We start from the raw sequence: 17,304 nt of genomic DNA on the forward strand, positions 1-17,304 counted from the left end.
GGGGAGGGGGTAAGGGTCAAAGGGGAGGGGGTAAGGGCCACAGGGGAGAGGGTAAATGTCCAATCAGAAGATGAGCACTCAAAGCCTATAGATATTCATTACTACTTCATACAGAGGACAGTGAGAACTATAGTTAGTCTAGTTATGAAGGTTGCAAATTAATTTTTCAAAAGGTGTGTTAAACACTAAGATAAAAGACTTAGTAAATCTAACACAAACAAGTCACATCTTATTCTGACCATGTACAATTCAGTTTCCTCCCACTCCTCAGAGGCATTCCTCTTTAAATTTACAAGCATAGTGATTTACATCTAGCTTCCTGCTATGCAGGCATGGGAATCCCCAGGCCAATAAATGTACCTAAAGGACCTGATAAGTGCAGGCTGGTCCTGGGGTAAGATCCAGCACACCTCAAAATCCTGGCTACCATTTTCAAAAGTAGCGTGTGATCCCAGAAGTCCACCGAAACGCACTCAGATGCAGGAAGTTTTCTGGAAAGCTCTACTGTGTTTGGATAAACTCTGGGAATGCCCTCAAGTCTGGAGCAGGGTGTGACTCAGGCCTACACCTGGCACTCAGGGGATACAGGCCTCTGGGGAAGACTTCCCCTTGCCCTCTGCATCTGACCAATTAACACACTACTTTGCTAAGCAAGTTGAGCTTGCGATTTTTTTCCTTTAAAAGTCCAATTGCTGTTAAAAAAAAAAAAATCAGGTTTCTATGCAGTCATCTGAACGCTAACAGCCTTCAGATTCATTTTCTGAGGCCTGTACCCTCTGCAGGAAACTTGCTGAGTCACCGTTTCAGTACAATTGAAAACATACATTTTTGAAGAAAATCTAGGACACTGCCAAGCCCAATGTGATATAGTTTGGAATGAACCCTACAGCATTTTTAAGCTAGCAACATCAATTACCAAGGTGACATCACTGTGTACCACTCAGACAAAAAGCTGCTTCAGATTCTAGAGTTGAGAATAAACACAGGAATGACTAGAATTAAGAAGGTTCAGCGTAGGACAACCACATCTAAAGACTTCAACATTCATACTGAAGTGTAAACAGTACGTGTTCTGTGATAGAACATTAACCAAAACCAACTTGGAGGAAGGAAAGGACTTATTGGATTTACAGGTGATAGACTGTAGGGAAGCTGAGACAGGACCTGAAGCAGAGACATGAAAGGATGCTGTTTACTGGCTCTTTCCAGGCTCACAGTCAACTGCCTTCTTATACAGCCCTGGCCCATCAGCCCATGGCGGACACTGTCCACAGACTGGACCCTCCTATATCAATTAGCCATCAAGAAAATGCCCCAGACATGCCCACAGGCCAGTTGAAGGCAAATCTTCAACTGAATTCCTTTTTTCCGAGCATGTCAGGCTGACGACAAAACTAACCAGGACAGAGAGACTTTGGGAATTGCTTGCTACTGAGTATGGGCTAAAGGGAATGGCAGAACACTTGAAAATCTTCTCAACTCTATCTGCCATGTAACTAGTGATAGTTAATAAAGCCAAATAAAAACCTTGACTATTTTTTTTTCCAGGACCAGGACTCATTCTATAGCTCAGGCTGGTCTAGCCAGAACTCACAATGTAACCAAGACTGGTTTCGACTTCCAGGTCATCTGCTTAGGCCTTTGGAGTACTGGGACTTGAGGCCTCAGCCACTCTCTGGTGGCCAGCAGTTTCATTAACCCTCTTCATGATGTTAACACTCTGGCCTAATCACATTCTATTTGGCATTTCTATAGCCTACCTCTGATGTTATCACTCTTGTATTCAAAAAATGTCAAAAGCTGCAAAGTCTACAGACTAAACTTCAATTTTACTCTCTTTTAAGGACTTCCACAAGGCCAAGATTATCTTTCCAATCTTGGCTCCTGTGACTCATCTGATATATTCACCAACAACTCAAATCTCAAAAGGTCCAATGCTCTGTCTCTGAAGCAGTTTTCTGGATCCTTTTAACAAATGATGAAAATGTATATTGCTCCCTGTGGACAGCGCTACTGAATTCAAATACAGCGTTCTCATTTCCTAAGACACGTCTGCTGGTTTTGATTGGCATTTCTTTTTATGTTCCTTGTATTATATCACTCAGCTTTGAAGTTATTGTTATTCATATATAACTTTATTTCACATTTCACAGCCTTAAAGTAGTCTTCCTTCCTAATAAGAGACCAGAGAATATAATTTTTCTGCATGTGCACAGATCATGAAATGATAGGTATCAAAAGCTTCTTGAATGTGTATTTTTATTAGTTTATAGTTAAAATATATCTGGATAGCAACTATACCAGTGTCTGCCTTTATAAAAAAAAAAAAGAAAGAAAGAAAAAAGCTTCCCTATACACACTGTTTATCCTTCCATTTGCTTTTATTAATCATGTGACTGTATGACCTATAAAAATGTATAGCTGAAATTATATGTACAGCATGAATTTAAAATGCAGCATCCCTGATGCCACAAACATTTAGGCAGGATTCTGATTTAAGAGTTTTTAATTGGTATTCTATAAACCAATTATCAATCCAATGATTTACTAGACATTTTTTTAAAAGCCATTTTTTTTTCCTAATGGTCACCATGACTCAAAACTCCCTTAGTTGAAAAGTGAGCAAATATTCTGAACAGGGAGGTTAAATATATTATGCCATTATCTGTTATCAAATTATTGAGGATTGTTTATCACATTAGAATAATAAAGGAAAGCCACAAAGAGGCTATGTATAGTCTCTCTAATTCCTGTTTCTTTCCTCTTCCTCCCAAGTAACTAAATTAAGTTTGTTTCACTCAAAGAACATTTGTATTAGTAAAAGAGCCCATTTAGGAATCCTAGCAGTCTGACCCAAGCCAACTAGAGCAGAGGATGGCTGTGTGAATGTTCTTACTGTCTCTAAACATCTGCCTTTCTCTCCAGTCAATGCCACTTGGCCTGAGAGAGCTGGACAGGGGCTATTCTTGTTTATCTCTGGATCCTCCCCATGTCACAGTGCCAGCACTTATAGACAGAGTAATTCATGCTCTTAGTGCTACTACTGCAAGGCTCCCAGGCTTTGCAGGAAGCTGGTTGAACTTTCAACCCTAAAAATGTCATCTGTACTTATTGACCTTGGTTTTCATCACAATCCATCTCCTGAGAGCATACTACATACTGGCACTCAGCAACTTGGCAGGTAAAAACAAAACAACAAAACAAAACAAAACAAAACAAAAATACAAAAAGAAAAAAAACAAAGAACTAAGAAGATCAGAAATTAGAAATGCTTGCTGATTTGATTTGACAAACTTTCTAAACTTTTCTGTCTGGTGAACTTTACAGTCTTCCACAAGTACTTTCTTTAAACAACCACGGTCTTCTGTTTCCCTCTGCTACTATACCCAACTTCTGTGGACTTTGCGGTACTGGCCCACCAACCCCCAGTAATTGCTTATTCATTTTCACATGGTATAAACCAAATAGAAAACTTTAAGCATTTCAGGAAATGGAGGTTAATTTGTTTATTATATCTGCATAATAGTCCACAGTGTTCCCTATAAACATACACTATTCTGAAATTTCCAACTTACAATATTTTTTTAAGTAGCTAGTAAATTGTATCTACCAAAAAGAAAAAATCCAGAGTCTGAGACAGAGAAGGTGAAAAGGAATTCAGTGAAATCTGTTTCACCAAAATGGAAGCTGTGCCCCTCTCTTCCACAGGAGGATATAGGCTGAACTTCCTTGCTGCAATAAACTTTTTAGCATCAAATGACTCCATGCCTGTCATTTTTCCTGCTATTACCTGCCTTGGATGGAATGCGAGGCCCCAAAGGACTTGAGCAGTTTTCAGTTTTATGATAATATCAATCACCTGATGGAGACGTCAACTGTTGACCTTTGGCCTGGACTTAGGCAAGTGTACCCACACGTACATGTATATATACATACATACAGACACCACATATACAAAATTTTCAAAGTATTCTTTGAAAAAGGAGAGAGCGATGAAGACTAGTCTGGGCTATATAGCAAACCTCTGCCTCCAAACCTCCCCCCCCCCCAAAAAAAAACAAGTCTTTATCTACTGTTAGCAATGCGTGCAGGCTTTTGTTGTTGTTTTTTTCTTCTACAGAAGGAAACCAAAGAGGGAGAGAAGGCGGGAAGGAAGACGTAGAAAAGGATTTTTATCCAGCCCATATGTAAAGCTTTGGAAGTGCACTACAGAAGAACAGAGCATTTTTAAATTCTGAATCTGAATGTCTGTAGTAGTCACTGTTAAGCTGTCTCCATTTGGCTGACTGCTAGCCAGCCTCCTGCTCCACATATGGCAGATGACCTGTGTGGTCCAGCTTCTGGTCTACTCCCACAGAACTCCCAGATATCTTCCACTACACCACGTGTCTCTGCTTCCCAGCCTTCCATTCATAAAGAGAACATTCACTTAAAAAATGGGAATTACTGCAAATACAGCAAACCGTGGGACTTGAGTTAAACATCTCCTGTAAGAAAACCTGAATATTCTGTGGCTAACATGCCCTTCCATTTTAAATGATCTACAACTTAGAGAGTAACTTCCTGATGATCTTAGGTAAAGCTGTCCCAGGGATTCGAGTTGAAATAGGATAGCAGTAATACCTTTCCCCAGGCTAAAATGCACCCCTTCTATAACCTGAAATCAGGGTTATATTTGCTGGACTTCCCCCCCCCCAATTAATCTGCAAAATCATTTTTTCTGGATGATACTATAAATTTCCCCTTATTCAGAAACAAACCAGATCTGATGGTGTGCGCTCTGAAGGAAACTGAGTAGCAATCCATATTTGGGGACCCTGATAGGTAAACGATATCACAACTGTGAACCTGACCCTCCATTGGCACTCCTTTCCCTCACCTACATTCACGCCCAACCACTCAGCTCTTGGTTTCTTTTTTGCTTTATAAACACCATCCAAAAGTATCTTATTTATTGTCTGGTTCCCCACAGGAATATAATCTGCAGTGAAAAGGACTTTTATGTGACTTGTTAATTCAACCCAAACTTCTAGAATCTGTAAGAGTTGGTTTATAAAAGATTCAATAAATATATACTGAACTTAGTATAAGTTCGTATGTATAATATTTAAACTGTGGTGTGCCTTATAGGTCTAAAACCTAACTGGTAAACTTTTAGGATCCTAACTTATTAGAACTGGGGAAAGAGTAGAAGGAAGAGCACATCTACTCACCAACTCTAAGTTACAAACGAGAAATAAATGTACAGCCAAATCAAAGATTTTAAGCAGAATAGACATTGCTAATCCTTTGAGACTGCCACTGTGTTTCCTGAATCTAGTGAGTAAGGATGCCATTCTCAAGTGACAGGTTCTGGAAAGTCATTTTGAAGAGTAGAAAGCTCTTCCAGAAATAAACGGCTCATGCCATCAGCAAATAGAAACTCTGGGGACAGAAGTCACTCAAACGTTTTTTATGAAGTTGAGCCACTGCCATTTCCCTGGCCCCCAAGATCAATTTCAGTTTTATGAAGATATCAATCAGCCAAGTTCTGGTAGAATGAAGGTCCTTTTAAAGGGTTATTATAAACAGACTGGAGATAAAGTTTGCTATAAGGCAAACAGAGGGTCGGTAGGAAGGGGAAAGCACGTTGAAAATACAGTTCTTTCCTACATTCCACAACATAACCTACATATTCCTACATAACCACAACCCTGACAGCTTTTCCTCTTAGCAAACGTCAGAGGTTCCTGGTGAGCACCCCACCCCGTCAACCCCCTCAAATCAGACATCCACCTGATTTACATCTGCAATACAACTGAACCAACGTGGTGGAAGACAGGAACTTACAGGTACAAAATACACGGGGGCCCACTGAGTGAGCTACCTCGGACTGGGTGACCTAACCAAGTTTTCTCTTCTGGAAACCGTCAGAAAGTTATCTCCCACCCACTTCCGATCGAAGACCCAAAACCGGAGCATCAGTGCTGAAAGCGAAGCCTGCCTCCTGTGGGTGCTGTGTGCGTTTTTTTTCTCCAGCGGCACTCACCTCCTGCACTTCAACATCCTCGGAGACCTGCCTGGATGGATCTCTCCGTGCAGAGGATGGTGGATGAGTAACCTCAGTGCCTAAAACCGCGCGCGTGGCCAGGCCCGCTCCGCCCCAGGCTTCCGCGGCGGGAGGGCCACCGTGCGGGAGCCCCCTGAGGGGTCTGCGCGCGCACGAGGCCGCGGGCACGCGAGGCAGCCGAGACCGGTACACTCACCCGCAGCGGACAGCGGACAGTCGCCGCCAGCCGGCTCCAGGAAGAGGCGAAGTCCGGCGGCCGGGCGCGCGGGCTCCAGCAGACGAGCGAGACCAGTGTCCCCAGCAGCAAGGCGGCCGCGGCGCAGCTCAGGTACACGCAGAGGCGCAGCAGCATGGTGCCCGGCCCCGTGCCCGTCGCCGGTTCCCAGCCCGGGACCAGGCAGCAAAGCGCCAGCACGGCCAGGGAGGCCACGGCCGCGGGCCCCCGCCAGCCCCAGCCCGGGCCGTCCGCCGTCCGCCGCCGGTCCGCGGAGCCCCGGGCGGCGCGGCAGGCGTCTGCGGCGGACGTGGGGCCGCGGCGGGCGCCGCTGCTGTCGGTGGCATCGCGGTGCATGCTGCTTCCTGGGCCGCTGGCAACAGGCTCATCTCCCGGCCCGCTGCCCCCCGGCGCCGCCCCGGGCCGTGGCCTGTGTGCGGCGCCCCGCCGCCTCGCCGCTCCCGCCGCCGCTCGTGAGGCAAGGGCAGCCCGCGCTCATGCCCTCGCCGGCGGCCCTGCGCGGGAACCGCTCCAACAGACACCGCCGCGCCCCCACCCCCCACCCCACTCGGTGCCGCCGCCCCGCGCCGGGCCCGCAGCTGACCGCCGACCGGGCGCGCCCAGGTAGCGGGACCGCGAGGGGACTGAAGCCCCACGGACTAGAAGACGCGCGGGGGCGGGGGCGGGACCTGCGGCTGAGTGACAGTGGGGCGGGGTCGCCCCGCCCACCCCGGGGGCGGCCGGAAAGGGGCGCGACCAATCGTAGCGGACCCCGCTACTTCCCGAGCCCCGCCCCCCGTCCCCTCGGGGACCGCGTCTGTTCGTGGAAAATTTTGCTGCAGGTGTCAGAAGCCTGCCTGCGTAGAGCTCAGCTCAGGTGCTCTCTTATTTCCCCCCTCCCCACCTCAGCTCCTCGCCTTGCCTGCAGCCCCATACCAGACGCTGGCCTTGTTCTCTAACACTCTGATTAACCTCGTCCTGTCCCAGATCCTCACTTTTACTACGCTCTTCCAACCGACCCCACTGCCCTAGGGTAGTGACTAAGACAAAAGAGCTGGAGGAGTTAAGTGAAGCCTGTGGTTCCCACTTACTTATGGAAAGACTCCCAGAGCGTCCCCCTGGTGCCAGTGAGAGTACACAGCTGCCATAATCGATTTGGCTCCGATTTTGTGTTTTTGTTGCCAACAACTACTCGGTACAAAAGCTGTTACCCCACGCAAAAGAAACTGGTTCAGATAATTTTGAGAGAACATATTTTCCTTTCCTATCTTGGTCGCAGCCGGTAGTCTACAGACGATGTTTGCTGGGAAGAAAGATGTCCAAGTGCTGCTCAGTACTACAACAGAGCTGCCAAAACCCAGAAAGGGTGTTGACCGTCTTAGAGGGATGATGGAAATGAAGGATTTCTGAAGACACTGGGAGAAGAGATAGAGTAGAGAAGGCAAAAGGAATAAGAAAATAAGGGAAGCCTGACAGATAAGGAGCTAGGACCTCTCCCCATGACACTGTAACGAGGAATTCCAAGTTCTTTAACTTGTACTGTTTTGTTTTGTGACAGGGTCTCTCTGTGTAAACCTGGCTATCCTGAAACTCACTATGTGGACCAGGCTAGTCTGGACTCCCCCAGAGATCTGCTTGCCTCTGCTTTCAGAGTGCTGGAATCAAAGGTGTGCAGCCTAAGTTTGCAGTGTTCTCTAATATGTTGATTGATAGTGCCCTCTGAGTAGCAGACAAGTAAAATAAGCATTACAATGCAGTGTTATATATTGTGGTTACACTGATTTTTGGTTTTGTTGTTTTTCTGTAAAAGGGTTGTTCCATCTGTAATAAGTATTGTGCCATTTCATCAAAAAAAAAAAAAGAGAGAGAGAGAAAAGTCACAATACTCATGAAGTAAAGCACTTGCTTGCTTTCTTAAAACAAAGTATTACACAAAAAGTTATTATTCGCCGAGCGGTGGTGGCGCATGCCTTTAATCCCAGCACTTGGGAGGCAGAGGCAGGCGGATTTCTGAGTTCGAGGCCAGCCTGGTCTACAGAGTGAGTGCCAGGACAGCCAGGGCTACAGAGAAACCCTGTCTCGAAAAACCAAAAAAAAAAAAAAAAAGTTATTATTCGAGAGAAGGCACGGGTGTGCATAAACAGTCCACCCATGTATTCATTCCAGGTCTTCATAATAAATTTCCCAATGGCATATGGATTTCAAGTGGCAGACAAAGTCATAGATTTAAAAATCATCCCTAACATTTAATTCTAATAGAATATAGTATTTAAGTGAATTATTTTTATGACTATTTAAAGACAAGTATGTTTCGCATGTCTCTAAAAAGTTTTTTAAAAGATTTTTAAGCTTTGTGCGAGTGCTTCGCTTGCATGTGTTTGTTTATGTACCGTGTGCATGTGGTGCTCACAGCAAGTAAAGAACATGGGATCCCTAGAACTGAAGGTAGGAACAGCAATGAATGACCATGTGGATGCTGGGAAACTGAACCTGACTCCCCTGTAAGACCACTAAGTGCTCTTAACCATTGAGCCATCTCTCCAGCCCCAAGCTTGCCGCTTTTTAACATTGATAGGTGTTCACGGAACATTTCATTCTTTTATACAGGCTAAGAAAACGTAGGGAGATAATGAGTTTCTTGCACCAAATGTGACTGCAGAGAAAAGCTCTAAACTTTCCATGTCCATCCCCAACAGGTACTGTCATTGAGCCTGATGACAGACGGGGAGATAGAGGCAAAGCCAGTAGACATTAGAGCTAGGACCCACACACCCCCTTCAGTTTCTACACTTACCCACTGTGCCACAGCATTTCCGAAGAAGTCAATGATATCATCTCACGTTATAGAGGAGCACAAACAGAGTTTTATAAACCCATGGGTCTAAGGCCAGTGTGCCATGCTAGAGAATGTCCAGTCATGTTGCTCTGGGAGAACAGAAGCACACTTGTTGCCCTGGCATGAACGGAGTGAGTATAATTAGTAAGGGGAAGCCAGCCTAACATTTACTGCATGCCAGCTCTGTAACTGAAGACTGAGACCCTGCAGTAAGCGTGGTTCCCAGGACTACTGCAGGGATGGAGATGTACAAACCCACTCTCCAAAAACTGCCTCTCTTACTCTTAGGCCAGCTCTGATGCTTCTTATTTACTTCATGAGTCGAGTTGAGCCTCTACTGTGTACATGGCTGGAGGATCACTGACCTGAGGCAACACAAAGGGATAGAAGGGAATGGCTGACCTCAGACGACATTGAAGAAAATGAGGTACAAAATCAGTGCCTCGTCTTAATCGGAGTATTTAAATCTGAGTTGAAATGTCCCATTCCTGTATTCACTGTGAAGTCCTAACAGTTCCTTTGAAAAAGTTTATTATATATATATATGTATATGTATATGTATATATAATATATATATATTATATGTGTGTGTGTGTGTAGACCTAAGTGTAGGCATGTGCACTTGGTATGTGGCTACAAGTCCAGAGTTCAGAGGAGGGCATCACTTCTCCGGGAACTTAAGCCACCCAGTGTAGGTGCTGGGCACCAAACCTGGGTCTTCTGGAAAAGCAACAAATGCTCTGAACTGCTGAGCCACCTCCCTAACTGCTGAGCCACCTCCCTAACTGCTGAGCCACCTCCCTAACTGCTGAGCCACCTCCCTAACCCCGTGTCCTATTGGTTTTAAGGGCTGGAAGAGAAAATTAAAAAAATAATGTCTTGGGCACTAGAGAGATGGCTCAGAGGTTAAGAGCATTGACTGCTCTTCCAGAGGTTCTGAGATCAATCCCAGCAACCACATGGTGGCTCACAACCATCTGTAATGGGATCAGATGCCCTCTTCTGGGGTGTCTGAAGACAGCTACAGTGTACTGTCATAGTAAATTTAAAAAAATCTTTAAAGAAATAAAAGTAATATCTTACCTATATATTTTTATTGTTAGTGCATTCTGAAGGCTCTACTGGAGGCCATAAGGCAATCTTCACCATCTTGTAGAAATGTAATGGGAATGAATGGCTTCTGGCTGAACTCCCAATGAAGATAAGGAGGAAATGACCATTTTTAAATGTCTGACAAAGCAAGTGGACATCACTCATTTTTTTTTTTTTTTTGAGACAGGGTTTCTCTGTGTAGCTTTGGCTGTCCTGGAACTCACTCTGTAGACCAGGCTGGCCTCAAACTCAGAAATCCGCCTGCCTCTGCTGGGATTAAAGGCATGTGCCACCACTACCCGGAACTCATCTTTGTTTAAGAATGTTTACAGGATGATGAACCTCTAAATGCAGTTTTAGAACATATGTAAATTACAGTGAGTGTCGTTCCATATTTGAAAGTAAAAAATATCCATATTGAAAACATATGCGAAGTGGGAGAGTGAGAGAGATTTTGGAACAGTTAGCCTAAGTGGGTGGTCTCCATCAAACCCCTCTTCTAAGAACCCAGGGAACCCCCTCAGAAGAGGAGGCAGAAAGAAGGTAAGTGCAGACTGGATGGAGGACTCCAAGAAAGCAAGGCCATAAGGCAATCTTCACCATCTTGTAGAAATGTAATGGGAACATGATCAACATGAGCCAAGTTCTTACGATTCACAGAGACTGAGGTACCATGCATGAGTCTGCACCAGGTCCTCTGCACATATATTATGGCTTCTACTTTAGTGTTTTGATGAGATTCCTGAGGGAGCAAATGGATAGGTCTCAGATTCTTGGGCCTTCTCCTGAGCTCTTTTCCTTCTCTTGGTTTGTCTTATCCAACTTTAACAAGACATTTTTTATCTTCTTATATTTGATTTTGTTGTATTTTATTATTGTCTCTTAGAAGTCTGCTTTTTTTTTTCAAGTAGGAGACCAAAAGGGAATGGACCTGGCAAGTGGGGAGGAACTGGGAGGAGTAGAGGGAAGGAAAACCATAATTAGGTATATAATGTGAGAAAGGAATCTATTTTAAATAAAAGGGGAAAAAAGAAAACTCATCCAAAGTCATTAATCTTTAAAAAGAAACAGATTTTAAATTACTGAAAGCTAAACCAGCTTATACCAGGACAAATAATTGTTAAAGATCCATCCTAAAACTGAAATCCAGAGAATATGATGTCAATCATCTTTCATAATGAACTACCTCCACATAAGTCATCTATGAGTGCAAAGTACAGGTCAGACGTGGGGTATGGGCTAAGCTCAGCTGCAAGTTCTTCTCTTCCCTTCGGGGTCTCCAGTGGAGAGGGAGCCAGCTGGCACACAGCACGGGAGGCACTGTCTTCCTACCCTCCAAGAGGTTAGCTTAGGCTACTTCACAGGACAGTATCGGGAATGGAAAGTTGAACTTTGTTTGTTTATAGCTTTTGCTGTTTTGTATTTCCCCCCTTTGATAGCCTCAGGAGAAAACAAGGAGCAGTGTGCATGTGTGTGTGTGTGGGGGGGGGGCGGTCAGGGATTTTTTTCGTTGAATGTTTGTTTTTGTATATGTGTGTTGGGATGGGGTGAAGTGCCCTAAGTGGGTAGAAGAGACATTGGATCCCTTGGAGCTGGAGATATAGGCATTGTAAATCACAGGTGTGGGTTCAGGACTTCTGGAAGAGTGACAAATGCTCTTACCCTTGAGCCATCCCACCCCCATCCCCCAACCCCCTTACATGAAGGGTGTTTAATGGTAAGTATCACTCATCTGTTTACTCTTTCAATGATCTACCACAATTTGGCTGAATAAATACGTTAATCAGTTTTTGGTGGATCATCACATCATCCAGATCAGTAGAGTCTAGTGATTTGTTACTAAAAATATATTAGTTCCCATTTCTGGCCCTGGGGATCTATAATCCTTATCATCTGCACACCCTCCCCCCATTGAGGATGGCATCAGAGGACACAGATAAGTGATATCTATGTTTGCCAGTTGTGAAGTCTATCCTAGCCATACAATTTAATTCTTACTAAATCACTAATATTTTCAAGTTATAAAACCTAAAAATAATTGTAAACTCAACTGGCCTTTAATATCCAATATTAGTGATTGGCAAATTATTAAGACTATTTGTTATCTCATGATCCCAAAATGCATATGGGTTAAACTACATGCTACTTCACTATAGTTTTTGAGGACAAAGAAAAATCGATCACCATGGTCTGAATGTTTTAAGTCTCCTTCCAAATACCTAGGCTGAAACCCAGTTACCAGTGATTAGCTATTGGAAGGTGTGACTACAGGAAGGGCATTGGCACCGCCTGTGTGGGCTTATGTTAGCGCCTTTTAAAAGGCTATAGCGATGGCTCATCAGTTAAGAGTTCTGGCTGCTCTTCCAGAGGACCAGGATGAGATTTCCCGTACCACCTGGCATCTGTAACTCAAGTTCTGGGGCATCCAACACATTCTTCTGGCTTCTTTAGGCACTACACCCAGGCAAAACATCCACACACATAAAATAAAAATAAAAGTTAAAAACATTTTAAGGAGTTATGAGTCAGGTGTGAGGGGGCAAGCCTGAAATCCTAGAATTAGAAGAGGAAGAGGAAGAGTTCAAGGCCATCCTCAGCTACACAGTGAGTTTGAAGGGAGCCTAAGCTCCATGAAACCCTGCCTCAAGAAAGGGGAGAAGACATGAACTGGAAACTTAGGGTTCTTTGGAGAGTCAGTTGTGTTGGAAGGTGTTTTGTTGGGGCAAACACATGGAGAAATGTTGTCCTGAAGTGGACACAGGTGGAGAACTAAGGCAGACACATGAAGGAATGTTTCACTGAAGCAGACATGGGTGAGACGATGTTCTGCTAAAGCGAGCACGTGAAAGGATGTGTGATGAAGGATTCTTTGCTAACAACACACATGTATTGGCCTGCCTTACATTGTGGAGCTGCATTTGTTTGGACTCCATAGAGAGAAATGCACCAAAAAAAAGTCTGGTGGTGTGCTGTAGTTTCTTGCCACGTCCACAGACTCGGGCTGATTGGCAGAGTGATGTCAGCTGAGACAGATGTACGTGTTCAGGCAAGACGTGCTGGTGCAAGACCCGTGGGGGACAGGTTGTGTTTGGAGAGTATAAATAAGACTCGCTGGACAGTAACAGAGGCTGAGCTACGCTTGAATATAGAGCTAGCTGTGCAATGCTTGTGGGTCTCATGTCTTCATTGATCTTTTCGCTGAGAGAGGCACAGTGAAGAAATTTTCCTGGTATTCCTACTGGTCTCTCCTGCTAACTCATGCGAAGGCTGAGGCCTGGCTCTCTGCTAGGTACCACTACCGCTGTTGCTGACCTGGTATTTCCATGAGGTGCTTGCAAGTAGATCGAGCTGCTGCTGCTAAGCTGCGAACTGAACTGCCCATTTCCAGACAACATGGACGGGATTTGCTGCCAAGAACCGTTTCTAAACAAGTCCACTTCCCCCATATCCTTTCTTCTCCACCACCTCTGGTGGGTGGTGGGCTAAAGGAAGGTTAAAGTATTTAAGAACCATCATTAAAAATAAGGTTTGAAAATAATTAAAGTTTCAAAGACAAAACCCCTACCTTGACTCTTACACTGACACAAAGAAGAAGCCATCTCTGAACAGGAATCAAGGTGTCTTACCTGCTGGCACCTTGAACTGACCTTCCTTTCTCCAGAACTGTGAGAGAAGATACTCTATAGGATTTGTTGTAACAGCCTGAAGGACAAATAATAATGAACCAAGACTGAAAAAGAAATCTTCCAAGAGAATCGTTATTAAAAGTCAATTGCTTTTATTGTAATACACAAAACTGAAAATTTACCATAGTAACCATTTTCACAGTGTAGTAGTAAATACATTCATATTATGTAATTATCATTATCCATTTCCAGAATTTTCTCTAGCACGTCACTCTATACTCTGCCAAAGAACTTACACTATCCATCTCCAAAACTTATCAGGCAAGTGTATAGAAGCTCTGCCATCAAACAACTTACCACCCTCTCCTCCCCAGAGCCACTTCACACTCACTCTGACTTGTGTCCATGAATTACATCATTCTAAGCCTCTTAGAAATGGAATCGTGTATTTGTCTCTTCTGACTAGCTTTTTTCATTTAGCATCATTTCTTAAACTTTTGTGTATTAGGATTTCGTTCCTTTTTGTGATTGGGCAAAATTCCACTGCATGTATGCAAGTGCCTGTATCAACATTTTATGTTCATAGACTTGAGTTGTTTTATATTTTGAGTATCAAAATAATAAAATTATGAATCTGAATATATAAATATCCAAGACACCGCTTTGAATTCTTTTGGGCATCTATCCTGAAATGGAATTTCTAGTTTATATAATTCTATTTACTATTTTCAAGGAAATACCATAGACTTTCCTATCTTCCTGTCTTACGTATCAACTGTGCAAAAGGTTCCCAATTTCTTTTGAGTCTTGTCCATCTCGGTGTCTATTTTTAGTTTTTGCAAGAGCTATTTTTAAAATGGTAACTCTCCTAGTGGGACTAAAATGGACCTCATTGTCTGATTTTGTATGCTTGATGTGCGGGGTACAGGTGTACCACAGTGAGGTTGTGTGGTTCTAGGGCAACTCTGTGGGCACAGGTGTGTCACAGAAAAGTTGTGAGAGTTTGGCCAGTTCTATCCTTCCACTGTGGAATCTAGAAATCAAATTCAGGTTGTCAGGTTGGCTTTGGAAGTACTTTGTACTAGTTGAGCTGTCCCCCTAGCCCTGGATGTTTTCTTGTGTTCTGGGATATAATTCTAATCTCCTGGTAAGCACATTTGCCTACCAGACATGATCATCTCACAGGCCTTCACTGACTTTGACATGCATTTCCTTAATGAGTAGTGTCTTAGTGACTTTTTTTATTGCTGTGTCAAAGCACCATGGCCAAGGCAACTTATAAAATAGAGCATTTAGTTGGGTTCCCAGTTTCAGAGGGTCATAGACCATGATGGCAGAGCAAAGACATGGCATGGCAGCAGGAACAAATGACAACGCTCTTCTAAATCCACAAGCAGGAGGCAGAGAGGTAGAAGTCTTTTGAGACCTTTGCCAAAGCTCACTCCTAGTGTCACACCTCCTTGTCCTTCCCAAACAGTTCCACCAACTGGGGACTACGTATTCAAATATATGGGCATATAGAGGCTATTTTCATTCAAACCATCATACTTAGTGAAGTTCCTATGTTTTCTTGTGCTGTTGGCTATTTGTATCTTCTTTGGAGAAATGGCTACTCAAATACTTTATATCTACCCTGGAAATCAGTGACAAAATAATTTTTCATTAGTTAAAATTAAGCAAAATACTTTCTTTGACGCAACAAAATGGAAAAAAAAAGTTTCTCTTTGTTAGTAATAAGGACCACAAAATATATATATTGTTCACAATAAGAGTTCTTTCTTGAGTCTGATGGCCATGGTTGTGATCACACACACACATTTGATTAGAAACACCTAGACATTTAGTGAAGCTCACCTCTGGGTATGTCTGTGAGGGCATTTCCAGAGACATCATGTGGGCTCTGATCTCATCAATGGAGTGATCCTTGATGGATTCATAATATGCTGGCATTATTAGCAGGTGGTGAAAGGGAGGAGGTGGGGCCTAGGTGGAAGGAGGTCACTAGAGGTATTTCTAGAGTTATATCTTGCCCTGGCATCTTCCTGTTGGCCTGATTCTCCAGCCTTACAATTACATGAACTGCTGTTCTGTAGTGCCATGAAGGACTGAACCCTCTCAAACTGTGAGTCAACACATCTTTCCTCTTTGTGTTAGATATTCTGCCATGGCTCTAAAAAAGCAATACAGTGGTAGACTAGGATTAGTCTGTGCTTGCTTCCTTTGTACTTTTATGTAAGTGCTAAGAACTTATTACGGCTGTAACAAACTACTACAAAGTTAGATGTATAAAACAACTCATTGATTTGGATTAGGAGCTGTGGAGGTCAGAAATTGAAAATCAAGGCAGATTTGAGTTCTTTCAGGGTAGAACCAATTTCTTCCCTCTTTTCAGCTTTCCAGAACTGCAAGCATTCTTTGACTCACTGACTCTTCCACACATCACTCAACTATTTTGCGTTACAGCTCCTACAACTAACTGACTTGGAAGCTTTAGCCTCTCTCTTTTTATAGGGATTTATAGTGATTGATTACACAATGATAATATAAATTTAATCGCATCAGTTATATTCCTGTGCCATATAAAGTAACATATTCTTATACTGTGGTGATTAGAGGATAAAGATCAGGAATGCAGTACCATTCCTGACCCTACGATGTGTCAACAAGAAATTAAGGCACCTAGCAGTCTGTAGAGATCATTTTTAGATTGCTTAAAGTGGACCTCCATCATCAGGAGGGCCATCCTTCTTAAGTTACCTGTCCCTGGTGCATATTAACTATGCTTGAATTTTAACTTTTTTTCCCCCTTTGACACGGGCCTCACGATGTAGCCCTGACTGGCCTGAAAGTCACTATGTAGACCAGGCTGACCTTGAACACAGAGATCCCTTTCCCTCTTCTCCTAAGTGCAGAGATGAAAGGCATCCGCCACCAAGACTGGTTTGTGTGAACAGCGCTTTGCTGAAATAAAAATCGAACAAACACACAGTCGCCCTCCATTTTTTATTATTGTCGTCTTGTTACAGAATTACAAGATTACAGCGTCTTTGTAGGAAACCATCCCAAGATGTCCAGACCTACCGCAGCGTCGTGGGTCTGCGAGCAGGTGATGCCCTGGACAGCAGGGAGGACCTGGTGGTCTCCCTTTTACCAGCCTCCAAGCCCTCGCGAGGCCCTGCCGAGAAGCTGTCGCCCCTACAGCGCAGGCCTGATCACTGTGACGGGGTCTCTCGGAACTATGGACTACAGGAGCGCCGCCCGCACCGTCTTCAGCGGAGACGCGGCTCTGCGATCGCCCCGCCTTTCCCCTTCCGCCGAGTCTGTCCTGGGGAGCTTCCGCCCACGCTCGCGCGTGCGCGAGTCTCGGTTCCTCTCTACCGCGGGGGAGGGAGAAAGGTGGAAGTGTGACTGCGCGTGCGCAGAGCGAGCGAGAACCCGAACGCTCGGCGCGGCTCGAGAGTCGGGAGCGGCCAGAGTTCCCAGGTGA

The 17,304-nt window shown here is 44.2% G+C and overlaps 2 protein-coding genes across 4 annotated transcripts in view; one reads left to right on the forward strand and one right to left on the reverse strand.

Moving 5' to 3' along the window:
- Positions 1-6,901, reverse strand: part of Snx25 (sorting nexin 25) — a 105,743-nt gene extending 98,842 nt beyond the window's left edge. The window contains exon 1 of one of the 2 annotated variants that reach the window (XM_031339711.1): positions 6,246-6,901. In XM_031339711.1, coding sequence (XP_031195571.1) covers positions 6,246-6,620 — 375 coding nt within the window. In that variant the 5' untranslated portion in view covers positions 6,621-6,901. Of the gene's footprint in view, positions 1-6,028; positions 6,221-6,245 lie in introns of those variants that run through there. The other variant, XM_031339713.1, reaches the window with a different exon arrangement.
- Cfap97 (cilia and flagella associated protein 97) overlaps positions 6,221-17,304 on the forward strand; it is a 48,758-nt gene continuing 37,674 nt past the window's right edge. The window contains exons 1-2 of one of the 2 annotated variants that reach the window (XM_031339714.1): positions 15,643-15,939; positions 16,844-17,300. In XM_031339714.1, the coding sequence (XP_031195574.1) occupies positions 16,885-17,300 (416 nt within the window). In that variant the 5' untranslated portion in view covers positions 15,643-15,939; positions 16,844-16,884. Of the gene's footprint in view, positions 6,378-15,642; positions 15,940-16,843; positions 17,301-17,304 lie in introns of those variants that run through there. The other variant, XM_031339716.1, reaches the window with a different exon arrangement.

This window comes from Mastomys coucha, unplaced genomic scaffold, assembly GCF_008632895.1.
Source record: "Mastomys coucha isolate ucsf_1 unplaced genomic scaffold, UCSF_Mcou_1 pScaffold22, whole genome shotgun sequence".
NCBI classification, from domain to species: Eukaryota; Metazoa; Chordata; class Mammalia; order Rodentia; family Muridae; genus Mastomys; species Mastomys coucha.